Source organism: Mustela nivalis, assembly GCF_964662115.1.
Source record: "Mustela nivalis genome assembly, chromosome: 19".
In the NCBI taxonomy this organism is placed as follows: Eukaryota; Metazoa; Chordata; class Mammalia; order Carnivora; family Mustelidae; genus Mustela; species Mustela nivalis.
Genome location: NC_139038.1, coordinates 37493276 through 37519338, shown reverse-complemented (window position 1 = coordinate 37519338; position 26063 = coordinate 37493276). Strand labels below are relative to the sequence as shown.

Genomic DNA, 26063 nt, shown 5'->3' with positions numbered 1-26063 from the left:
CTGAGCACGCTCCCTTGTTGCTCAGTTGGCGAGGGCTGCTCATCAGAAGGAAGAGACTCACCTTTCGCTTCAAATTTCCCTATGAGCTGGGCTCCCATTGCCATGGCAACGTTGGACAGGAGACAGGAGAGCAGCTTTTGGCTGAGAGTCATCCAGTTGTATCGGGGAGCAACGAAGAAGTACGGGATATAGGTGAAGAAGTAGAGGAAGCCCCCTATGGCGGCTGCCATGTTGGCTACGGACAGAAAGAAGAGACGTGTGCTGAGCGCGGGGGAGCGCCCGGCATCCGCCACTGTGCGGGGACGCAAGCCCCAGGGCTGGTGGACCCCAGGCTTGGCCGCTCCTCTTGTCACGCGCATGCTCTGCAGGGACCCTGACCTCACCTGGGGCCGCACGCCCTCCCACCCAGGCGACCCCCACACGGATGTCCCCAGCCCTCTCCTGCAGACTTTGCCCTGACAAAGTACTGCGGACACAGCCCAGCCCAGCCTAGGCCTGCTTCTCACCACGTCCATCCGTTCTCACTCATCCGTTCCAAGACAGGTCCTGTGGCCGGCACCGGGGCATCTGTCACAACCACACACACGAACCCCTCCCCTCCCGGAGCTTGCAAGCCACCAAGGACACAGAGGGTAACAGAGCAGAATGGAGTGTGCTGGGTAGGGACAGTCCCGGGCAGAGTAACAAGGCGCAGACAGGGGCCAGGCATCCCCTGGGCTGGGGCTGTGACAGTAGCCAGCAGGCCAAGCACAGCTCTGACTGGAAGGTGATGCGTGGTAAAGGCGTGATGGGTGAGTCGGGGAGAACGGCCTGGCTGTGGTTCGTGCCGGCAGCCCTCAGGTGCTCTGAGCTTACAACCCCTCTATGGACTTAGAAGTGATCGAGGACATCAGAGAACGTGTACTCGCGTGGGTCATGTGCGCGCACACACACGTACCAATTCTTACTGTACAGCAACCCAGTACTAAGAAAATGTAAAGATTTTTCAGAACAACAAAGCCACTTTAAGTTAACATAAGTATTTTCATGCAAGTCAACTATATTTCTGGCAATTTAGCGAGGAGAGTGGCACTGTGCTCCGTGTCTACATGCCTCTGCAGCGTCTGGTTTAAGGGATTATGGCTGCTCTGTGGTCGCCCTGTCGTGGTATGCTGTTTGGGGCCTCACACGGGTTCGCAGCTGAACAAGGGACAGGCACGTTGACAGGCTTCTCAGACACGCGTGGGTCTTACCCCTCGATAGAGTCTCTCAAGCACCACGCCCCAGGCAGTCGTCTCTTAAAGGCCGGGTACCTCGGGGACCCAGGCTGACCCAGGAACCTCTCACACTCTGCAACGTGCGAATCTGCTTTGCACTTCGAAAGGGTTACTCCTTGGACATGATCTCATGGCGTGCTGTGTTGATCATGCGGAACGTAACTTGTTGACTCCGCAGACCCTCCCAGAGTGGACACAATTTATCGTACACACGGAAATATCACGTTGGCTGATCGGAGCTCCAGTCTCCTAAGAGGCTAAGTACTGGGTCGCCATCGAGCTCACGATGTTAGGCTCGAGTTCGTAAAATCCTGTTTTTTGCTTGAAAGCTAGGATTTCACAATTGACATCAGATACTGTCAGGTGCTCTTAAAAGACAGCTCACGTTTGAGAAATGCGCCTGCCAGACACTCAGATGTGAGTAATTATCATCCGGGGCTCATTCTTTTGAGTGAAATGCTGTCCCAGGAGGGAAGTGGCTAGTTGAGCTGACAACTCGGCCACGGCACACAAGACACGGCACTCTTCCTGAAGACAATTATCACCCTTGAGTACGCAACCAAGCACGTTACGTGAACCTCCCGTTTCATCCCACGGAACATTTGAAAAGTATGCTTAAGAGTCAAGGTTTAACAAAATCAATAAATTTTTGCTGCTCATCAAGGACATTTCTGAGTGACATTGACACTTGTTTGTTGTTGGCTTGCTGGAGTGTGTGCAGGGATGGCTCCCAGTGCAGCTTGGGGCCTGTCTTGACTGGTGCTCAGAGGCCACAGTCTTACCTGCCTTTGCTTCTGGGCCAGTCCGTGCACACATCAATGTGGTAGAAAAGGCAAACAACATCTGGGTATTCTTAGAAAAATAGTGTGTACTTTGCGAACCCTCCTAAGGATCTTGCAGATCCCCAGGAGGCTGTGGACCGCTCTGTGGAAACCTCTGACCTGGCAGAGAAGAGAGCGCTAGAAGGGGGTGTGCCCAGCCTAGAGCAAGGGGGCTGGGCAGGGCCACGGGTGAAGGCTGTACCATTCCCTCCGTTCCTTCCGAGTGAGACCGATGGTCAGGGGAAGGATTGAGCGGAAGAGTGCCGGGTTGTGGAGGCAAACACTATGGACTGTGCCCAGAGCTGAAGCGTGGCAAGGGCAGACACTGAGAGATAGGTCGAAGCCACCACCGTGAACCCAGCCAGTGACAGTAGCTGGGTGGGGCAGTGGAAGTGGTGGGAACATGAGCTGCAGGTCTGATTTGACATGGTGTAGAACGTGAGAGAGAGAAGGATGTCAGGGATGATCCCAAGGTGTTCTGGTGAGAGTGGAGGAAAGACCGGGTGCCCCAGCAGAAACAGGAGACGGGCTTCTGGGGAAAAGGTCAGGGAGTGGTGGTGGGCACAGCTGGGTGTGTGCACGCTGAGCATCTCAGGGAAGTTGTGTGTGAGTGTGAGTGTTGGGAGAGAAGCCTCAGCTGGGGCTTGCAATCTGGGGATGGGCCACATGTCCAGAGTCCTCCGAGGAGAGGCAGGTGACAGGAAACTCAGGACTGCAGGATCAGGGAGCCGTGGATGTAACACGAAGAGGAACACATGAAGAGCTTCCACCGGAAAAAGGGGGATGTTTTCCCCAAAAAATGGATGAAGAAACAAGAGTAAGTGGATGCGTACAAGAATCAGCTAAATACCCGACAAAAGAAAAATATGGCCCGAGAAAGGAAGGCTCGGTAGATTCTAGAACATTTTAGAACATACACGGTCAATGAGACAACCAGGGAGCTGGAAGACAGCCGTGAGGAAGTCACACAGACTCAGCACGAAGACTTCTGTGAGTATGAAGGGGGGGCTGGGAGACTTGAAGGACAGATACCGCCTCACGCCCACCAGGACGGCTGCTATCCGAGCTTGGCCCCTAACCAGGATGTGAGGAGCGCGGCGAGGGAGTGGAGCCGCCGGGTGCTCCAGGCGGGAATGTCAAGTGGAAACAGCCCGGCAGCTCCTCAGACAATAAACGCAGGGCCAGCACGTGACCCGGCCATGCCACTTCTGGGTACCCCCACACCAGACCAGAGGGTCTCAAGGTCACGCCGGCATGCTCACGTTCACAGCAGCCTGACTCCAGGCGCTGAGCTGTGCACACGCATGTGTGGAGAGGTAGGAGGACGAGCACAAGCGCCCCATCCACACAGTAGGAGGAACCCCACTACGACGGGGATGAACCCCGAGGACAGCAGGTTCAGCGAGAGAAGCCAGCCACAAAGGGACGCACACTGTGGGAGTCCACTCGTGCTGGCTACTTAGCATGGCCACAGCCACAAAGACAGAAGGAGGGATGGGGAGTCGGGGTTTAGGGGGACACAGCTTCTGTCTGGGAAGACAGAAGAATTCTGGGGTGGGGGTGGGCACGGTCATACCACCCTGTGGGCACGCTTGCTGACACTCAACTGCGCTCAAGGACAATGACGATGGCTCACTGCTCTGTGTGTGCTGCCGCCACAGAGAAAGAAAGACAATGCAGGACAGAGCCAGAGGCTCCAGCTGAGTCTAGAAGACAGCGTGGAGATGGCAGAACACAGGGTCTGGTGGACGTGGGAGCGAAATTGTGAGGAACTGAAACAAGATCTGAACCCTCGGACACCGCTGGTAAAACAGGGAAAAGCACACTCCACTGGGGTGGGAGGCACACCTGTGGCCACAGTATCCAAGAGCTGCAGACACACGCCCACCCACAGGGACACGCCCACGTGTGGAGACACGCCCACCGTGGGGACACGCCCACAGCCTCCTGGTCTCTCCACAATGTGTAGGTGGGAGAGCAAGGAAGGCTAGGACGGCTCTGGACACACACAGAACAGGAGGAACAGCTCCCTGAGCTTCAGCTTCAGAACGACTCAGGCCTGCGCCACCCCGCGGGTCCTGTCAGAGCACAGCTCCCTCCAGCCCACCGGGAGGAACCCCGGGGTTTCCCGGGCTGGGGGTCCCTGGGGTGCCCCGGTCCTGGGGGTGGGCTGGCTCACCTTTGCTGAAGAATGTGCTGACCATGAAGCTGAAGGAGATGGAGGAGGTGGCAAAGCACAGCAGGAAGACCAGCACCAGCGAGGGGTCGCTGTGGGTGAGCACCGCCACGCCCTTCTTCACCTGTGTGGCCCGGGAAGCGGGGACAAGACCGGGACACCTTAAAGGTCACCCGTCTCCAACAAAACCGGTGAGGGTGGGAGAAGGGCCGACGCACTCTGAAAGCCCTGAGCCAAGGCTGGGGTTGCCCGGGGTGCTGGGCCCGTCCACGCTACCATCACGTTCTCCACGAGGCCACACTCACCTGGACACAGAAGAGGAGGGTCACGAAGGAGACAGCCACGAGGAGGAAGAGGAAGAACAGGAGGAACCAGGCGCTCCAGTGCAGCCAGCTGCTGAGCCCCATCATGCGCATGTATTCCTGGGGAGAGGGCCACATGCACATGCTCCGACACGCCTGCCCCTGTGGTCTGGAGCCTGTGCGTCTGTACGGATGCCCAGTGTCACCCGTGGGCCAGGAGGGAACGAAAGAGGGACAGCCTGGGACCCAGGCTCAGCACGCGCCAGGCAGAAGATGCAGTCCACCTGTGCTGTCATCCCTTGCCCTCCTCCGCTGTCTCCCTGGTCTTAGGTGCTGCGCCCTGGGCCAGCCTTCCGGCTCCCAGCAGGATGAGCCCACCTCGCCCCTCACCCAGCGTGCTCCCGCCCTCCACTCAGATTCAACCATCACTGAACATCTGCCACGTTGGTTTTACCCACGAATCTGTGGGCATAAATGTTTGCTTCTGAGCCATTTCACATCTGCTGCCGACTGCATTCACGTCACCACTGCGCCACCGTCACGTCCAGCGCCCACGCGGACAGCACCCTGTCCCTCTCCCAGTCCCTCTCACAAGCCCCCGTGATCACAGATGTGGCACCTCCAAGAATAATCTAAGTGTCGTGGCTGCTGCCAAAGGAAGAACTTCAAATAAAATCTGGGTCATTTCGGCAGCACTGCCAACATGAGTTTACGGGTGACTCTATTGCACAGCTGTGCTTGGTTAAGGCAAGCTGTGCTTGGTTAACGACCCCTTCCATACCCCTTAACCCCCGTCCCCCTGGGCCTGGCGGTGTGGACCCACGGCTGTGCTCGCCCCATGCAATGTGAACGGGCCTTCTGTGTGGCCGCCCCCTGAAGCGTCCGGCCTTGGGGGTGGCTGTATTCCGCAGAAATTGGATGAGTTGGCATATAATTTAGTGTTTTATACTGGCCGCAGCCAAACCGTCAACGAACCAATCGAAATTAGTTCAACGCTGTCTCCTGCTTGACCCAGCACATCCGAGCCGTGGTCGTTTCAGCGTGTCAGGCCCTACTGCACTGTCCACGCATGGCTGCTTCAGCAGGGTGTGAAGGACCTGGGTGCACTGGGCTTGAGTTCCCAGAAGCCCGGGGATCGCCTGCACCATGGTGGGCGTTCACTCCGTGGCCAGCTGCTCAAGTGGTTCAGTTCCCGGGCCACGGCCTGCCCCCACGCCCCTCCCCCCTGCACCCAACCGGCCCGACGGTGGGAAGCCGCACCGGGCACGGCTACCTTGAGCTTCGTCTCCTTCTCCCGCACGACGGCCCGGATGGCGGTGAGCGACGTGTAGGTGAAGCTGAGCACAAGCAGCAGCGGCAGCTGGTACTGGACGGCCGCCAGGAAGGGGTCCGAGATGAAGGGCGGGTAGGGGAACCTCTTCGCGGTCACGGTGAGCTTCTCGAGCAGCTGGCGCGCGGAGGCGTTGGCATGGTACTGCATGATGGCCCGGTCCACCGCATGCTGCACGGCCAGGAAGCCCTCGCGGATGTACCCTGAGCGCGGGCCGGGTGGAAAAGCCACGTCATGGGTGTGGCTCGCTAACACAGCCATGCGCCCTGAGCCGTACCGGTCTCCGTGGTGCTCGGGGCCACGGAGCGACACCACCTAGCACCCCCTGGGCACCCCGGTCTTTTGGCCTGTAGGGGTCATCCTCATCTCCGACTCACGGCCCCCTCCCGTACCCCCAAGGCCAGCCAGGTGGCATCTGTCTGGCCCTCTCTTCTGCCTCCCTCGTCCACTTTGGAGGATCTCGGTGATAATGTCGAGCCCCCCAGGATACTCAACAGTAACCCACTATCCCGAGGCCCGCTGAGTCACAGCCTTACTTCCATCCCCCCACGCTAGCGCCTTGAAGGGGGGGAGGCATCACAGTCCAAAGGCCAGTACTCAGGGCTGTGAGCTGCTGTGCTCTCTCTGCTGGCCCTTTCTGATGCCCCTGCCATGTGCCCTGTAACAAAACTGCCAGTGAGACAGGCCTGGGAGGAGTGACCGACTGGGAGTGAGGATCCCAGTCCAGAGCCCAGCCTGCCATGGGGAGCCTGAGGAAGGAGTGGGCACAGCCTCAGGCGAGCAGAGGACAGATGGGCACATGGGCACAGGCACCCTTATTCATAAAATACGGGGACCATTAAGATATGCAACATTTCTATCATGGAAAGGCCAGCAGGCTCTGTCCCAGCCCCTAGAAGACAGAAACAGTACGGCCCCCCACCTCAACACAGGGGTACCCACGGCTCCCTCGGGTTCCAGACGTTTACAATTGCAACAGCAGTGGCTGCCAAGCATGTGCCGTGTGCCTGGCCCGCGTCTCTGCCATGGCTCAGCCCTCTGTGTGTGCTTCACTGGGGTGGACTAACGAGTCCTCCACATAAAAAGACGTGGACCCTGGTCATCGGCTGGAATGTTTTCCTTAGGCTCCTACTTGGTTTTCCTTTTTAGACAAATTTTGAATTTGTACCTAGTGAAAGGGTCCTCACGAATGGGGGGGTGGTCTCTCCTGCTGCGGGCCCCAGGCACTGGCCATGGTCTCTAAACACTGGCCGCCGCCTCCCTTCCTCCTGCCCACCAGCCCGGCTGCCTGGCGCTCCTCTCAGGACATTCCTGGTTCTTTCCACCAAAACGTGAATATACTCTACTATCTGCAGATGGTGGGATCCTGTGTTCTCTGTAATACCCTGCTGCCGCCCAGGACCCACGGAGGGGGCCCTGCTCACCCCCAGCTCTGTCCCAGGAGGGCAGCCGGGCTTTGGAGGAGACACACATGCTGCTGCCTTCCCAGGCCTCATGGGACAGACCAACACATTTGCTGAGGGGCACAGCTAGCCAGGAGCCAGCTTCTGCCAGCGGCCCGCTCACACAGTCAAACAATTGCTCCAGGACTATGGAGCCCCCGAAGCCCGTACGAGTGCACATAGCCAAGGCCAGGGAGGGAAGTGAAGCGTGAGGCCGACCCCACAGACAAGACGCCAACTGCAGCCTCTCCGAGACTGAGACGCAGGTTTCCTTTGGGACCACACGTCCTCGGGAAGCGGAGAAGTGCCTCTGCAGACTTGGGAGTGTTTTAACCCGTCAGAGCCAGCTTTCCCTTGACATGGAAGAAGACCAAACAGCCCTAAAGAGATACTTCTGCAGAGAGAAGCAAGGTGGGGGTTCCCCGTGACCGCCCCTGTCAGCAGCCCAGGCCGGGGGCATGGCCGTGGCTTCTCACCAGGTTCTCCACCGTCGGGGGCCGCTGGTTCCCTTGGTCCTGGGTTTGGGAAAAGTGGGAAGAGTGAAGTGGTGTGCCACCCCTCTGTCTCTTTCAGGAAAAAGGAGCCTGTTTCTGTCCACATGTAGTTCCTCCGTGTGTAGCTGAACCGTAAGTGGTACTTCACCTACAGGAACAAAGAGAAAACTGCCTGCTCTGACAGAGAAGCAAACATCGTGTCCAATGAGAGATAGGTTAGGGGCTCGTCAGTGACCTCCCCACCCCCGCAAGCCCCCACAAGGTCCACGGGGTCCCTGAGCATCACACCAACAGCCCTGCCCTGGGCGGGGACAGGGAGCCCTGCGGTGCATCCCCGGGGTGCTCTCGCCAGCCCCATCTTGCCATCTACCTCCAGGAACTCTGTGCCCGAGGTGTCCCTGATCACCAGGGGAGGGTCCCCAGAATAATACTAGAGGAGCTGCGTCCTTTCCTGGGCTTGATGGCATTAGGCAGAAATACCTCTTGTGTTTTAAATCACTGAAATTCTACTGCTGGAGTCCGCTCCCTTCCCCTCTGCCCACCTGACAGCGCGCAGGAGACGCGCCGGAGGACTACGGGGTCTGCAGTAGGCGGCTGGCTGCCTTCTCCTGGCTTTCCCAGCAGCATGGGCCCGACGGGCTAGAGTGGCGCCCTTGGCGGGGACCCCGCGGGCGATGTGGGCCCCACAGCCAAGCCAGGCGTTGCCCCGCAGGTGGGCCGAGGGGATGGGGAGGGGAGGGGCTCTATGGGGGGGTCCTCACCGCCAGCGGCAGGGGCTCCGCGCTGTGGTTGAAGGTGTGCTCGAACACCACGGCGGCCAGCACATTGGAGGAGTGGTTGTCGTACCTGATGTAGTCCTCAAAGTCCTTCTCGGAGGGAAAGCCGCGAGCTGTGGGGGAGCCGAGAGTTGCCCGAGGGCCTGTTCTACTTGGGAATCAGGCCATTTCACATCATTTTCAGTGAAAGACAGCAAATGTCCAGGTTTCCCTAGGGCTTTGTACCCTTGTCTTCAGAGTGCAGGAGGCTTTCGCGGATGGGGGCAGAGAGACTGGCTGCTGAGGAGACGGGAGGCATCCGCCTTCGGGGGGCGGGGTTTCTGGGGAGAGCTGGGGGCAGGGCTGGTCCACACTCTCCAGGGTGGCCTCCCTGCACGGGGTGGCCTCTGTCTCAGGCCACGTGGGGTGCCTTGAAGATGGGAGTGGACACTAATGTCGTACGTCACATGGTTTCTCTGTCACCAGACCCCACACCATGTAAAGGGCTTTCCTGCCATCACTCCACAAGGGTGGAGAACCTCCCCTGAGCCTTTTCTGCCATGTGGCACTCAACAGGCCACAGATGACCTATGCCAAAGAAGAGGTGGGAAAAACACGGACACTTTTTATCCTGGAAGCAAAGCGTGAGGCCAGGGGACCGACAGCTGTGTGTACCAGACATGTCGCTCAACGTGCTTCCCAATGCCTTTTTCTAGAACCGCCCCCCCAAAAGCACATCCCAGGAAGGGTTCTGGTATGACCCATGGAATTCCAGAGCTGACCCCACCATGAACTGGGGGCAACTCCAGAGCCCGGGACGATCCAGCGGTCGCCTACGTGGCTCCACTTGGCCCTCACAAGTCTGGTCCCATTTCACAAAGAGTGACCCGGGAGGGGCGCCTGGGTGGCTCAGTGGGTTAAAGCCTCTGCCTTCGGCCTGGGTCATGATCTCAGGGTTCTGGGATCGAGCCCCGCGTTGGGCTCTCTGCTCCATGGGGAGCCTGCTTCCCCCTCTCTCTGCCTGCCTCTCTGTCTACTTGTGATCTCTCTCTCTGTCAAATAAACAAAATCTTAAAAAAAAAAAAAAAAAGTGGCCCTCCAACAAGGGCAGATGCTGAGTCTGGCCACCGGCGCTCACCCGGGTTCGCTCCCCCACAGCTGGATGGGACGGAACCCCAAGGACACGTCACCTCTCATGTTGATGACCAGAGCCCTCCGCACCATCTCCGTGATGGTCTTGACGGCGTCGCTCTGGGATGGGACATAGGCGAGCTCCCAGGCATCGCCCGGCGGGGGGAAGCTGAAGAACAGGGGCAGCTCCCGGATGGACTGGCCGGGGTAGACGGTGGCATTGGGCACGTTTTCCGACTGGATCTTCAGGCGGAGCCAGATCAGGATCCCCGAGAACAGCAAGGGCAGGAAGAGCTCCAGGGCGGTCACCAGGACCTTGCGCTTCTGGAAGAGGAAGGGGAGGCTCTGGCTCAGGGAGCACAAGGCCAGCGGCAGGGGGCTGGGCTGGGCCCACCCTCGGGACGCCCTTCCTAGGACCCGGCCACACCGGGTCTATCTGCCCTCAGGACACCCCTCCTGGGGCCCAGGCACACCGGGGCGCGCGCCTACCTGCACTGTGTAGTTCTTCCAGAGCAGGAGCCCTAGCTGCCGGAGCACAGCCATCTTCAGGCTGCCTGGGAGGCTGGGGAGGCAGCCGCAGTGCACCTGGGGGCCGGGGTGGGAGACCCCCCCTTCAGACACAAGGCCTCCTCCTGTGTCCCCACCTCCTGGCTGCCACCAGAGAAAGATACCAGCTCGGCTCTGTCAGCTCACGGAGAAAGTGCGCTGCTAGGCAGTGGCCCGCCTCCTCCCTAGACACACTCTCAGTGACAGGCTCTAGGGGCCACATGCTGCTGGTGGGGCACTCATGCTGCTGTAAACCCACGCAGGCATCCCCTGTGGTCCGGATGAACGTGCTTCCTCCTGCACATCACCCCTCCCCACCAACTGGCCACCCTGGCCATGGCCACGGTCGTGGTGAAAGCAGACTTGGCTGGCAGAGAGCTGCGGGGCGGGGAGGAGAGGCCCAGGAGGGGGCCCTTGCCAGCTGGGCTGACCCACGGACAGGACGTGGTAGGCAGACACATGGGTGGAACAATGGCCCCTGCTCTCCTGCCATGAACTCTCAGGACCAGTTTTTCCTGCTTTAACCATGAGGGCTGGTATGCGGCCTCCACGTGACAGCAGTCGTTTTCCTCAAGAGGAAATCTGTCCCATATCACGTAGCGGTCTTGTGTTTAAACCTGGCAGAGACACAGAGCCCCGCGTGCGTGAGACACCCACCTGCTGCAGAAGGAGGTGGTCTGAACGAGTTCAGGAAGACCCCACGGCGCCCAGGACACGGGTGCACCGTGGGCCCGAGGCTGCGGGCATGAAGGCTGGGGACAGACAGGGCCGCGCCCACCCAGGGTGGGCACGAGAGTGGCGGAGGTGGCGGGCCCCTCTCCCGAGAGCTGCTGGTTCCCGACCACACGGAGGCAAGGGCACGGGGTGGGGAGTGGACAGAGTCCCCTGGTGCTCACAGTCCTGCAAGGGGGAAGAAGCCTGTGTGATGCACCTGGGAGGGTCAGAGCTCAGCAGCCCCACGCTGTCTGCCAGGCAGGTCAAGGGAGCATGACCCTTAGAGAACACAGGCACGCCGACCGCACGGCTGGCCCAGAGGACCTGCCTTGAGTGAGAGCTCTTCGATTTTTTCCAAAGACCAACTTTACATTTGGACCCAATGGGTTACAAGTCATTTCCACGGAAGCTCTTTTTAAAATGAAACTCTTGCTTTTTAAGAAAAGATGTGGCCGTCCCTGTCGGATGATAGTTGCTCAGAATTCGCGTTAAAGGGTACACAGTGAATATTCGTAGAGAACATAACTGCTTTTTACAAATTAACCTCAAATATGCTTGTAATTAACCAAGTGGTTAAAATGAGAAGAGATTAAAGCTAAAGGAGAATGAAACGTTGTTAAGTAGCCACTTAATAAATGTTCCAAATTCTTCCAAAATTCACAAGGTGCATAAAGTGTCATAAAATCAGCTGTGGACAGTTCATAAACACACACAAAGTACATAAAAGGATAAAAAGAAATAAGACCCTCGAGGACCTGTGGTTTTAAAAGTTTTCTAGAAGTGGCTCAAGCCAAGAGGGGAAGGCAGTGCCTCCCTCTGGGCCTGCCATCCCCACGATGCGCCCTGGCCTGGCCGGGGTGAACCTTCTTCCTCTCCGGAGAGGGAAATACAAAAAGGTCACAGCTTAAATAAGGTCGCTGGTCAGACTTCTGGCAAAGTCTGGCCAGGAAAGGACACATCCCTGTGCTTACTCTCGTCTCTCTGTCCCGAGGAGTGGGGAGGACAGAAAGACAGACCAACCGTGTTCCCAGAGTCCCTATGAGACCAAGCAGCACCCATGCACTGACCTGGGTCCTGGGAGAGGCTCCTGGCCGTGGTCTCCCTCCGGGGCTATGGCAGGACTGGCTGGAAGGAGGCGGCTCTGTGACCAGGGCCCTGGGGTGGGGCCTGTGGGCCTCTTGAGTGCAGCGGGGTGACGGATGCCTCACGGGACATCAGGAGGGGCCCGGGACTCGCTGGCATGACTCTCCCGGCACCTCTGGGCAAAGGGACGGCGCTAGAGCATAATTTGAAAAATAAACAAAAAAACCTTTTTTACCAAGTTAGAAACTGAACAGATCGCAAGTGTGTTCCTTGAAACAGAGCAGATCTGACAACAAAGAAATAAGGATGCAGGGAAACAGACTGTAGGGGATGGGTCTTTGTTCCCAACTGATACGTGGAAATATTAGGAGCTTTCCCGTTAGACGGGCTCACCCAGCCCTGGCTTCTGCCATCGCCACTCTTTTTAAGCACGAAGAAAGGAAGAGGAAGGACCTGGCCCTGGTCACACAGCAAGAAAGCTACGAGCCAGGACACATTTCTAGCCCTGTGACATCCAAAAAGTAGTAAACCTTCATAAAATTGTATGCGTAGCTCCCACTGTGTCACATTAGACATGAACAAGAGAAACTCTTCCCTGCGCCCCGCCACCTGCGGGGGTACCCCTCAGCCTCCTTCCAGCACCCGGCTGGCTGCCTCGTGCGTGCCAGGCTGCAGCCCAAGTCCCACCGCACGCCTTACCCGCATCTGTTCTGTTTGAGCAGAAAGGAATTTAAAGGCGATTCCCAGAATTACAAAATCTAGACAGCTTTGTGGTTAAGAAAGCAAATGTACAACGGGACAGGAAGTTGAAAGTTCCTCAAAACACTTGACATTGAGGTCCAGGGTCTGCAGAAGAAGGGATGACCGCCAGGCAGAGCCAGCCCCACGCCTCCTACTCTAAGGCAAACACTCAGGAGGGGGCCACTGAGTGGCTGAGGACTTCCCCTCCAGGACTCACTTCACTCCTCCAGGGACAAAGCCAGGAAGGGAAGGGAAAGCTTCCCCCCACCCCCTCCACTCCTAAAAGGCTTGTTTGCTCACTGTTAAAATATTAAACATTACACAAAGTGTGGAGTGTTTCAGTGTTTGCTTTTTAAGTGAACGACTGAACTAGTCCAGAGTGAGTGCGTCCTGTGGCCTATGGCCTGCTGGTTTCGGGGCGCTCTTGTGGTGACACACAGGATTCCTCCGATGAGGGCTTTTCCAGTAACTTCCATGAGTTCAAGAGGTATGGGTCGTGCCAGTGGGAAGCACCCACAGCCGCCAGGGTACACGCTCAGAGCCCGGACACCTCCACTTCCCCACCAGTGGCTTTTTCATTATTGGCTTGAACCTGTCGTCCACTGTCCATGTGCCCACACCAAACAGGGTTTTATTTCAGCATACGAGGAACAGAGGGGCGTTAATGCTTCTAGAGAAGTTGCCCCCAAGGAGGCTCCGAGGCCAGCGAGTGGACATGGACAGGGCCCTGTGCAGGGTATGCACCCTGTTCGGTGACGAGTTCCCGTCACATCCCAAGCTCAGTGCATCTCCTTCCAGGGACACCTGAGTCTGTCCAGGCCTGGAGGATGGCATGGGGTCTCCACGACCCCACGGTCCCACAAGAGGGGTCTCCACAGAGCCAGGCCTCCACACATCACACGGCGGAAGACAAGCCCAGCTCTGCCCTCTTTCCACGGACGTGGAATAGAGATAGGGCCTTACGGGTGGTGCTGGCCAGGCCTTGGTGCTTTTCCTGAGGACCGAGACTGGTGAGGACCCCGTTCAGCTGGGAAAGCATTTCCTTATCGACCCAGGGAGTCCACAACAGCGAGTGGTAGTAAAGGTCCCCGTGTGTCCACTCCAGATAGGTACTTAACACTTGTGGGTGGAATCTGCGGTCTTCTAGGACACGCAAGACAGAAAGGCATTGATTCCTCCCGCAGACACCTGCCCGGTGCCTGCTGTGCGAGAGGTGCTGACGGTGTGGAAATGGAAATCGTAACACACCCAACCCAAGACGCTCACAGCCTGCGAACACGTCCGTGTACCGTGAGTGCTGTAGCCTGAGCCAGAGGAGGCAGCGTGAGGTTCTGGAGAGGACAGAAGTCGTGTGTGTGTGTGTGCGCGTGTGTGTGTACGCACGCACACGTGCGACACGGGGGAGGCTCTGGGAAGGCTCCGGGGAGTGGGCGACACAGGAGACCAGTGTCCAGTGTCCTGGTGGCCGGGAGCGGAGGTGAAGAGTGTGTGCGGGGAACAGCTGGTGGTTCTGAGCACCTGGTCAGGGAGCAGTGGGGAATAAGCCAGAAAGGGAAGCCGACCAAGGCCTTGGATGCTGTGCCAAGAAGTGGGGGGGAGGCTCCACACGGGCAGTAAAGCTGCTCTCCAGGTGGTTTTTTGGGGTTTGATTGTTTTCCCAGCCCATGAGCTCTTCTTTCGGGGGAGGGAACTTGGGGGGGGTGCAAAGGAAACATGTGAAAATATCTATTTCAGTGGATTCTGCACAGGCAAAGTCTAAATACCAGTCCGCGCCGTACAGCATAGGCTGAAAGCAGCAGGCGCGTTTACAGAGTGTGGTGCCCGCCAGCGAGGCCCAACCCTGGCCTCCAAGCGGGTTGCGCGACACCATCTGCTGGAGGAGAGGAGTGGTGAGAAACGGCACTCAGAAGTATTTTTCTCCAGAAATGAGGGGGAAGTTGGCTTTACTGATACTCAGTAAGGAGGGACTCTGGCACACCTGCTGCCTTGTTGGCGGTCACGCACCTTGGCAGGGACAGTGGCCCTCACCCGCTGGTTTAGTTTAAGTCTCGCACGCATGCCGGACTTCATGGGATGCAGGATAGGATGTTTGGGTGGAATGAAAACACACAAAATCACGGCTGAAGCATTATGGTACTTCGTAGGGATTTGGGATGTGACTGTGAATACCCCTGGGGACAGGAGGGGTCACCGGTCATCTTGGGACTTGGAACTTAGGATGGAAATATGTATTTTCTTTCAACGAATGTTCCAGATCTGGAGGTCCTTTTCCTTTCTCTCCACGACAACAGACCGCTGTTGCATCTCCGCTAGCTCATTTCTTTTAAGCTGAAACACTCAATTCTGTGCCTTCAAGAAAAGGCAATGAGTGAGAGTTGTGGCTTTTCGAAACACCCTGGGCTAGGAATAGAGCATTTATGAAACAGGGTGTGCGGAGCCCGGGGGCAGCGCCATCAACAGACACATGCACATGCACACGCCAAGAGCATCCCAAGGCCAGATGCTCCACCTGTACCAGCAGCCCCTAAACACTTAAACGCTTAGCACCGCCCACCCCCTGCCCCAGCAGCAAGCGCCCTTGCGGGACTGGAGAGGGGGAATGAATGAAAGCCAAGTCCTGGGCTCCCAGCACAGTCTGTGTGGCTTCACGAGGGTCGTGGGGTCTATTGGCGACACTGCCAGAACCCGGGACTGAAGTAAACAGAACCCAGAACCAGACCTTCAGACAAGAACTCAGGGTTCACCAGGACTTTATAAATGGGGTCCAGGCTTGCTCACACGGCTTTCTTCGAAAAACAGCATACGGGATGGGGCGCCCAGTTGGCGCCGTCGCTGGGGCGTGTGAATCTTGCTCCTGGGGACGTTGAGTTTGAGCCCATAATGGGCATACAAACTACTTAAAAAAAACTAAAACAGCCTGTGTTTTAATGACTGACCTAGTGGCAGTAATACGTTGGACAAAGTGACCGTGTTCACTTTGCTTCTTGTCCCTTTAAGAGGTCCGTATGTATGTGTGTTTCTGTGCCCATGATATTTGGTGTGGTAGTACACGGCTTTATTTTATTAATAACTAAATGAAACATATGGGGGTGCAAACTCAAATTCTCTCACACATAGCAGCGTGCAAGAAAAAGCTTGTGGACAACGTATTTACACAGCGGCCCTTGCACGGATGAGGTGGGAACAAATCCCTGAGGCCTGGTCATGGTCCGGGAGCCCCAGGAGGCTGGGTTCAAGGCTGTGGTCACTTGTATCGGAAGCCCAGCCGGAGACCCAGTTTGCTGGCCTCGCGCTCATCACCACCACCTGCCCTGTCCAGGGCTGGGACAGCTGTCTCCTTGGGGTCATATGGCTCCGAGTTCACAATGAAGCTCCTCACAGGGGCTGGGGGGGGTGCATTTTTAAGGAGAGATTTCCACAAAATCTGTGCCGCCTCCTGCTTTGTTCCCCCCAGCTGGAGACTCGGTCCCACTCCTGTCCTGCAAGCTGCTCTGCCTCTCTGGGTGTAGGAAAGGAGGTAATGAGGCGACTGGAGATCCCTGGGGACAGGTAACCATGGGTTTCTGCAGCAAGCGCATTACTCGGCTCCTGCAAAGGTACCAGTCTGCCTGTTGACTCCAAATCTGAGCCACTCCGGGGGACGGGGGCTGACACGCCCCATGCTTTCCCAAGGGGGCCTGGGCCTCCTGGGGTTTTGTCTTCTTGCAATATCATTTCCCAGTCCAGTCCCAGTCCTGCTGTGAAGCAGGCCTGGATAACCCCAGCCCAAGGGTTCTTCACCCTGGCTGCACAACAGAATCTTCTGGGGGGGGGGTGCTTTAAGACAGAAGCTGACATCAGAGGCCCGCCCCCCGAAGATCCTGCACTCTGGCCTGGTCATGGGACCTGCCCTGGGATGCCGCCACCATGCAGCCAGGGTTGAGACCTTCTGCTCTTGTTGGAAGCCATCCCAACAAGCTGGAAGCAGCTTCTCTGATGTCTCAAGGGGGCACTTGTCTCATTCTGTCTGATGCTACAGTTACTCATGAATCAATCATTCCCTTTAGCTCTATCCTAAGGTCCCCAAGAGCAGGGACCACATCCAGTTCATTTTTCCATCATGCCCAGAGTCTTGCCCATCCTTCTCCCCTGAGTTCTAGAATGTTTTCTTTCCCCTCCACTGACTCACTAGCAGACAAGTCTACTGTCGTCTTGGGAAGCTGGGCTGGAGAACAGACAATCAAGTGGGGAGTCTTCCTGAGCCTTCCCGGTTTAGACTAAGTCAGAACAGGTTCCCATGAGACCGGCACATGCACCTTGTAAGGCTAGTGTTTTTTAAAAAGCCCCCGAGCTGATCTCTCCTGTTGTAAACGGCTGTCTCGTCAGCATGAGGGGAGATCACCAGAGATGGAACGATGTCATCCTGTGTGCCAAATATGATGACCGAATGTGCAATTAACAAAGAAGAAGAAGAGCGAGGAGATTCCCAGGGCATCCATTTTTCTTATTTTCCCTTGATGCAAACTTTCTAGAGGAAAAGAGCCTTGATCTTTTCAAGTTTACCCAAGGCAGCACCCAACTGTTCAGAACTGAATGACACCGTTGCTCAGGAGAAAAATACCAGCCTGACTCATTTGAACCCTGCCCGGGTCCCTGCTCTGTCACGGGCTGTCAGTCACCCATTCAACCAGTGTTCCTCCATCCCCTGTTCTGTGCCAGGCTCAGGCTCTGTTCTGGGAACCCAAGCCCTGACCAGACCCAGGCTGGCCAGTAAGTGGGCTCACAGTGCAGCAGGCAGAGGGGTCAACAAACAGAAATACCCGATAAGGCAATGGGCTTTCTTTAGGCCACGTCCAAGGAAGTGAGGCGGGGGATTCTGGTTCACACACCAAGTGTGCACCAAGTACAGGAGGTACCCTGCCCTCATGAGGCTACAGGCCCTGCCCTCATGAGGCTACAGGGTAGTGTGTGAATGCCGGATCCGGTGTAAACGCAAACTCACACTACGGACCCACTGACCACGGACCCCAGAGGTTACTGAGGGCTGTTGCAGGCCTCTCCACCTAGACCAAGCGTCCCCGCCTTTCTGCCCGCCCCTGAGCTCCCAGAGCACTGGAGCACTGGCCCCCCGATTCTGGCTCCCCGGAGTGAAGGGCTGGGCGCAGGCCCGACTCCGGGGTGGGAAGCACTCTCACCCACCCGGGAAATCTGCGCGAGGGATGAGCCAGCAGCATCCCAGTGGCCCTGTTCTGCGCTCTCGGCCTGGCGGCTGCAAGGCTCTACCGGGCGGGCGCCCCGAGTGCCTGCCTGCCGGACGAATGCCAACAGGGCCACCCTCCCGGCTCGGCACAAAGGGTGCCGCGGCGCGTCCAGCTCCAGGATTCGCGGAGGAAGCCGCCCGCGGGGAGGGGGACACGCCCAGAGGCTCGGCCCGAGGGCAAGCGTGAGTCAGGGCGGCCTGGCGCTGCAGCCCCGCCGAGGTGCACCTGTCGGGCGGGGCGGGGCGGGGCGGCGCGAGGGAGAGAGGGTGGGGGGTCCGGAGCAGGCCGGTCAAGCGGGGTGCGGCCGCGGGGGCAGGACTGCCGGGAGGAGGAGGGCCCGGAGCCGCGAGCCCCGGGAGCAAGCGAGCGCGCGCGGCGGGTCCCGGCGGCACTCACCGACCCTCGGCGCCAGGGCGGCGGCGGCCGGCGCGCTGCCCTCTCGCGGGGTCCCCTGCCTCGGGCCCGGCTGCGCTCGGCCTCGCGGCGGCGGCGACACCGACAGCCCGTGCTGATAGCGGCTGGGCAGCCAGGCGGGGAGGGGGCGCCTGCAAACAGGAGCCGGCGCTGACCCCGCGGCGCAGGTTCCTGCAGGGGGCGCGCCGGCCGGCTCGCGCGTGCGCAGTGGGCCAGCCCTGCGGGTGCCCGGCCCGCCCGACGCCCCGCCCCGCCCCGATCCGCCCCGCCCGCGCCTGCGCAGTGCCCCCGCGCCGCCGCACGGCCGGCAGGGGGCGCCGGACCCCAGGGCGGGGCGGGGCTGCATCCACCTGCCCTTTGGAGCGGCTGGAGCAGACTCCTGCCCTAGCCGTTCCCTCCAGCACTCCCCTTCTTTGGGCGCGGTCCCCTGTGTCACGAGGGAGGGCGACTGGCCCCCTTGGACCTGGTGCGGACTGCCGGGCGGCGGGGAGGCCCAGGGGTGCTGGGTGGAGGGTGCGGAACTTTCTAGAAAATGGCCAGGCGGATTGGAAAGCCCAGCATCCTGCGGTGTGTCCAGGGTCACGGGGCGGAGTTAAGAAGGGCGGGAGGGCCTGGGGGCCATGAGGCCAGGTGGGGGCCACCTGAGCTGGGAGGTCGTGGGATAGGGTTGCTAAAATCAGAAACAGACGGAGACGAGCCTTGTGTAGCCCCTGAGCGGACAGAGCTGGTCTGGTCCTGGGGCAGAGCTTAGGGTCGCCGTGTTTCTCAGGGCTAGCCTGACCCGGGCCGCTTCTTGCTGGTGCCGCTGCGAACGATAAAACGGGAACCGCGGGCCCGGGTTGGCGGGAGGCGAGCGCCGAGAGGGGCCGCGTTGCACCGAGCGCGCCCCGCGGTCCGGGCTGCCTGCCGGCCGCGCCCGGACGCCCCCCGCCCCGCGGGCGGGCCTGCTCTGCCAGCCGTGGTTTGGCGTGTGCACAGTCCGTGTGCCCTGACGAGGCTCAGTGACTCATTGCTTTCACGGGGGCTACTGGGGAGCTCTGCCCGGCCGGGGCCACCTCAGACGCTAGACGCGGGGGGGGGGGGCACCTGCAGCGGAGAGGGGCCTGAAGCTGGGCTGCGGCCACCGTGGGTGGGGGAGAGTCACCTGGTGCGGAGAGGTCACGAGACCAGGCAGGGATCAGCTGGGACCCGGAGGGTCCTGAGGCCGGGTTGGGGTCACCTGGAGGTCGGTGAGGTCGCGTGGCAGGGGCGGGGCGGGACTGGGCGAGGGGCCTGGGCTGGAGTCTCGTGGGAGGCAGCGGCGCAGGGCCAGGGCCAACAGTCGCTGCGGGCCGACCCCCTCGGGTCCCCAGCGCCAGGACTGAGCGCCGCGGGGATCTCCCTGTACGCTGGCTGCGTCAGCGCTTCCCAGGGCGTACTTGGGGTGGCCGCACCTGCCGTGCCCCGTGCACCTCTGCGACCAGGAGGCCACCGATCCAACCGTAAAGTAATGACCTGAGTAGGGAAGCTTCGGTCCCTGCCACCGCAAGACCCCGGATTAGCCATAGAGGGTCTCCCTGTTACCGTCTGAAGCGGTGCTGTTTACCTGGGCTTTTGTTGGCCTCTTTTCCCTCTGTCTCCTTCACTAGAAGGTGGGCTCCATGAGGAAAGGGACTTGTCTAGCTCACCGCGACATCTCAGGGTCCTGGAGTGCCTGGCAGAGAGGAGGCACTCGGTAAATATTTGTTGAATGAGGGGTCAGATGTCCTGGCTTTGCTCTGGACCCGGCCCCTGGACTAGTGCCGGCGTGTCATTTGACAGCTCTGAGCCACCATCTCCTGTTCCTCAAGTCAGGATGCTAAAAGACTAGTAATAGTACCAAACTCAGAAGGATTTTGTTTTCGGGTCAAATGGAAAAATGAGTAAAAGCTTATCCTGATGCCTGACACATAAGCACTAAGGAAGTGGTAGTCCCAGGTGAGCCTAGCAGGGACTTACCAGCCTGGTCTTCACGGAGCAGACAGCCGTGAAGCAAATAAAACCCCCAAACCCGACAATGGAAAACGCAACTGAAAACAGTTATAGTCGAGGTGGAGGAGTGGATTATTAATGTGTGGCGAGCATCTTAAAATACCATCTCTCCCCATCGTCGCTCACAGCCCTCACCCCCGCCCCCAGCCCAGGTTTCCGCTCAGAAACTCTATGAACCTCGCTGACCGGCGTCTTCCTCACTCTTTCCTCTTTCAGGAACCAGTCTTTGCCATCTCCAACTCATACTGGTTCCACCTTGCAATTTCCCCACAGCCCTTCTAAACCTGGAAGGGTTCTGCGTGACCCAATCCAGGAATGGAGCGGGGCTGGGTCAGACTTCCCTCAGATGGAAGGTGAAGGTGGGGACCAGGAGGAAGGACTGCGCTGACCAAGAGAGACGCCTACAGAATAGTGAAAGAACCTTTGTTCTTGACCTTGTTAGGGTGCTTGTGTGGTAATTATGATTAGTCACCGCAGTCATGAACCTAGAGGGTACAAGGCCACTGGCAAAGGAAGACGTTCTGTGGGAACATTCTAGGCTCCAGACACGTGGTCACAAACGACAGCCCACAAGGGGTGAGCCCTTCGGATGGATCCTCAACAGTCACTCTTTTGCTCAAGGCTCACTAACCCTAGACGGTGTAGCTGGTATTCTTCCAAGTGGAGGCCCAGTTAAGGGGCATAATTTATCCAAAGTCACACAGTAGATGTGGGACTGGAGCCCAGGTGTTCCGATGTTGGGACTCCTGGACTCCTGACAGTCTCTGGGAGGTAAATTACTCACACTCACATACTGTGAAAACATGCCAGGTCATTCATTACAGGGGATACTCCTTGGGGTTCCCGTGGCTCAGACATTTCTCAAGATTGATGTCAAAAATTAAGGTTATGCTCAAGGAAAACATAGGGCTTTACAAAAGGCAGTAAACCTTGTCATTGCAGAAGTTGGCTGACATATTTAGATATACACTTGTACAGAGGCGCCTGGGTGGCTCAGTGGGTTAAAGCCTCTGCCTTCGGCTTGGGTCGTGATCCTAGGGTCTGGGATCGAGCCCCGTATCGGGCTCTGCTCAGCAGGAACCTCTCTTTCCTCTCTCTCTCTCTCTGCCTGCCTCTCTGCCTACTTGTGATCTCTGTCAAATAAATAAAATCTTAAAAAAAAAAAAAGATATATACTCGTACACCCTCTATGCTTTTTAAAAATGGAACCAATATGTCAGCTCCTGTTTCTTTTGCAAGGACACAAATACTATCTCCCTTTCCATCTGTATCTGTCTGTGCTTATAGATATGTATGTTCTTGTACAGCAGTGCCCACGTTGGTGGTATTCAATACAGAATTTCAGAAGACAGCTTCTCTGATTGTTTCCATAGGAACAATGTTATAATTGGAGGCTTCGTTCTAGACCAAGGGCTGTACACATACTCCTTCGTTCAGTGATGGAGAGGCATTAATATTGTAGTGGTTAAAACTGCTTATGGACTCTGGCCGCACAGCCTCGAACTGAATCCCAGTCCTTAATGCCTCACGTAACCTCTTTGTGCCTTGGTTCCCTTGCCTAAAGCAAGGAGCACATAGTACTCACTTCATGGGATTGCCGTGAGGATTCAAAGCTTGGAAACATAAGGAATGCTTCAGAAATGCTCGGCACTTAGCAAGGTGCCAGTTCCTAGTTTTGGGGAGGTTTTGAGTAAAGCCTTCTGTAATAATTTGTATATAGGTTTTGTATAAGAGATATTATTTGTGTCTGTTTGAAAGTAAAAATGCCCATTTTATTTCAGTAACAATTTAGGGATAGGATCGATGAATTGTATGGAAGTGTGTGTTTAGCTTTATAATAAAACGTAAGAAACACACTGCTGCACCATTTTGCATTGCCCCATTGATTTATTTATAAGAGTTCCCGTCGCTCTGTAACTTTGCCGTCACTGAAAAAATATTTTTTCCCAGCCATTCGAGTAGCTGGTTGTGGTATTTTATTGTGGTTTGAATTTGCTTTTCCCAGTGACATAATGCTGAACATCTTTTCCTGGGTTTATTTGCCATACATACATCCTCTTTGGGCCAGCATCTTTCGAAATTGGGTGTTAATTTTCTTACTGTTGAGTTTTGAGAGTTTTATATATTCTGGTTAGAGCTCCTTTGTCAGGTAAGCAACTTGCAAATATTTTCCCCCAGTCTGTGCCTTGTTTTCCCACCCTGTTAATCTTTGGCAGAGAAAAAGATTCTAATTTTAAACTGATTTTTCTTTTATGCTTTTCATGTCGTATCTCAGGAAGCTTTGCTTAATCCAAGGTCATAGGGATGTTCTCCTGGAGGGTTTTGTTTTTTTTTTATTCCTAGAAGTTTCAGAGTTTGAGGTTTCGCACTTAGGTCTATGCTGTATTTTGAGCTGATTTTGCATAATGGATTGAGGTATTGATCAAAGGTTTTTTTTTTCCCCCATACATGATACCATCTGTCCCACCACCCTCTGTTAAAAAGATAATTCTTTTTCCATTGAATTGCACCTTTGTCAAAAATTGACCATATTGGTGAACCTCTCTTTTTTAACTCTTTTGTTCCACTGGTCTGTGTGTGATTTTAGTCTGGGCTTTGGCACGCTCTTTCTGTAAAGGGTTGGAGGGCAAATGCTTAAGGCTTTGCATGCCAAGAGGCAAATTTCAGGGTATCATACACATCCTTGTTATATGAGACATTAATTTATATTAATTTAAAAGTAACTTAAATTAATAATTATATTAACTTATTATATTTTTTCCAAAAAATTATTTAAGACATTAATATAATAATTGAATATAACTTTCTCTTTGCAACATAGATCTACTCATGAGAACAACGGAGTTCTTTTTTATGGGTTAATGTATTGCTTTGCCAGGGTTCAAAGATAGTACTCCTTACCATCAGAATCTGTTGTACACGCTTGTCTGTCACTGTGGACCGGTCACGAGATTTTGTGTGTCTCACCTTGACTGTGACTTCAGTTGACTGTCTTCATGGCTTGAAGGCATTGATCGAACCCCGTTAGACTCCTCTCCATAACTTGCCTTGTTGCCCGTCGTGCATTACAGATAAGTCCCAGCCGGCTGAAGGTGAGATGGAGGGTCCTTAGTCACATAATTACACCGATTTTAAAATAATGAAAATTTCCAGGACGCCTGCATGGCTCAGTGGGTTGGGCCTCTTGCCTTCAGTTCAGGTCAGGATCACAGGATCCTGGGATCGAGCCCTGCATCGGGCTCTCTGCTCAGCAGGGAGCCTGCTTCCTCCTCTTTCTCTCTGCCTGTCTCTGCCTGCTTGTGATCTCTCTCTCTCTGTCAAATAAATAAATAAATTCTTTAAAAAATAACGAAAATTTCCTTTGCATGTACACTGAGGTCTGGAAAACACTGCTGGAGCTGTCATCTGAGCTTGGAAGATGTTGCTTGTTTTGTCATCAAAACAATCATATGACAGAAGAAGTCTCACCCAATGGGCACGGTAGGGGCTAAATTCAGAGCTATTCCGTGCTTGGTCGCTGTGGTTGAGGGCAGTTCTCCCAGCCATTGGTTTGCAAGCTGGGCTGCAGTGGGCTGCGTTTGCCCAGGGCCCATAGTTGTCCTGCCTAGGCTTCAGCTAAGTCTATATTGTCTTAGTTAGTGTAGTGTCAATGAGGCAGGAGGTATCTCCCAGTTCTGTTCCTCTTTCAGTATGATTTTGGCTATTTTAGTCCCTTTGCTATTCCGTGGGAATTTTAAAGTCACCTTGTTGATGTCTGTCATTGATACTGTAGAGATTTTGACTGGGATTGCACTGAATCTAAAAATCACTTTGGGGGAACTAAAGTCTTTGTACATCCGTCTACAGTCCATGAGTATGGTATATCTTCCCATTTATTTCATTTTTAAAAAACTTTCATTAACGTTCTTTCATCTAGATTCTGGACATATTTTGTTGAATGTACTTCTAAGTATTTCATTTTATTGATATTATCATAAATGATACCTTGAAAAAAACTTTGGTTTTCCGCTTGTTCCTTGCTAGTATATAGAAATACAACTGACTTTTGTATATTGACCTCATCTCCTGGGACCTTGCTGAACTCACCTATCAGTTGTAGAATTTTTTTTTTGTAGATTTCTTGGGAAAATCATGATATTTGAGAGTAGAGACACTTTTCTTCTTACATTATTATTATTATTATCGTCATTATATGCCTTCCTTGTAATGTTTTTGTCTGGCTTTTGTATCAAGGTAATGCTGACCTCATAATATGAGTTGGGAAGTAGCTTACTTCTTCTACTTCGTGGAAGAGATTGTGTGGAATTTGTATCATTTCTTCCTTAGATGTTTGTTAGAATTTGCCAATAAAACCATCTGAGTCATGGTTTCTGTCTTGGGATGCTTTTAAATACAATTATAATTTCTTTAGCAGATAAAAGACTTTCAGGCTACCTATTTCCTCTTGAGTGAATTTGGATAGCGTATGTCTTTCCGGGAATTGGTTTCACCTAGGTAGTAGAACATAGAGAAATCAGTGCTGTTACTGATAATATTCAGTTAATTTGAAATGTTTTCTTTATCCTGTTCTAAGTTCCCATGAATACTTTGGTGTATATATAGATTATTCTTTTTTTTTATTGAGCTGTTACTGTCCTAGTATGATATTCTTTTTTTTTTTTTTTAAGATTTTATTTATTTATTTGACAGACAGAGATCAGAAGTAGGCAGAGAGAGAGAGAGGAGGAAGCAGGCTCTCCGCGGAGCGGACAGCCCGATGCGGGGCTCGATCCCAGGACCCTGGGACCACGACCCGAGCCGAAGGCAGAGGCTTTAACCCACTGAGCCACCCAGGTGCCCCTAGTATGATATCCTTTTAATTAATGAAGTTATATAACAACAAATTTAATAATGTGGATAGTTTCTGGTTGTTATCTGTCCCTTTCAGAATTTTCTTGCCTGATTTCATACTTTTGGGCTTCCTGTGGATTTCTGAATCAGTTTTTAAAAAATCTTGTTGAAATCTTTATTGGTGCTATGTAAAATTTGTAGATTTATTTAGGAGAATTAAAATCTTCATACTGACTCTTCCTTTGCAGTGATATGTCTCCCCGGGGACACCCTGATGGCTGGTTGGTTAAGTGTACATCTCTTGATTTGGCTCAGGTCATGATCTCAGGGATGTTAGATCAAGCCCCATGTTGGGCTGGGCGTAGAGCCTCCTTAAGAGTCTCCCTCTGCCCCTGCCCCTCCACCCCTCTACGCCTCCACTGCTTGCTCTAAGTTTTTAATACTTGTTTATTTATTTGGAAGGGAGAGAGAGAGTGTGCACACATGTGTGCACAGGTGAATGTGGGGGAGGCAGAGAGGGAGACCTGCATGGCCCTGCATTTGTATATGCAATATCAGTGTGTTATAAGCAAGCCTTTTCTAAGGTTAAAAAGAGAGAGAGAGATCCAGGAATACATGGTGGATTTTATCAAATGCCTTGTTGGAATTTATTGACACAATAATATGTTTTGAATCTTTTGACCAGTAAATACGGTGAATTACACCAACACATCTCATGATAGTGAAAACAGTGAATCATTCCCGTATTTCTGGGATGGATTTCCCGTTTGTTCATGGT

General features: G+C 55.1%; 2 protein-coding genes across 8 annotated transcripts in view; one reads left to right on the top strand and one right to left on the bottom strand.

The window, feature by feature from the left end:
• ABCA3 (ATP binding cassette subfamily A member 3) overlaps window positions 1-18668 on the bottom strand; it is a 38571-nt gene extending 19903 nt beyond the window's left edge. For 2 of the 5 annotated variants that reach the window (XR_014306190.1, XM_082713441.1), the window contains exons 1-11: window positions 18428-18668; window positions 12035-12243; window positions 10911-11153; window positions 10197-10292; window positions 9767-10031; window positions 8583-8710; window positions 7804-7969; window positions 5829-6088; window positions 4559-4675; window positions 4257-4377; window positions 62-235 (exon numbers count right to left, since the gene is read on the bottom strand). Coding sequence is in view for 3 of the 5 variants with exons in the window: in XM_082713441.1 (XP_082569567.1) it covers window positions 62-235; window positions 4257-4377; window positions 4559-4675; window positions 5829-6088; window positions 7804-7969; window positions 8583-8710; window positions 9767-10031; window positions 10197-10250 (1285 nt within the window). In the remaining 2 variants the exon portion in view is untranslated. Of the gene's footprint in view, window positions 1-61; window positions 236-4256; window positions 4378-4558; window positions 4676-5828; window positions 6089-7803; window positions 7970-8582; window positions 8711-9766; window positions 10032-10196; window positions 10359-10910; window positions 11154-12034; window positions 12244-18427 lie in introns of all 5 variants that reach the window. The other 3 variants (XR_014306191.1, XM_082713442.1, XM_082713443.1) reach the window with 3 other exon arrangements.
• Window positions 18669-18834: 166 nt separating this feature from the next.
• LOC309854381 (ATP-binding cassette sub-family A member 17-like) overlaps window positions 18835-26063 on the top strand; it is a 67286-nt gene continuing 60057 nt past the window's right edge. Inside the window, exon 1 of one of the 3 annotated variants that reach the window (XM_082713451.1) lies at window positions 18835-18911. The gene's annotated coding sequence lies outside the window, so the exon portion shown is untranslated. Of the gene's footprint in view, window positions 18912-19829; window positions 20160-26063 lie in introns of those variants that run through there. The other 2 variants (XM_082713445.1, XM_082713444.1) reach the window with 2 other exon arrangements.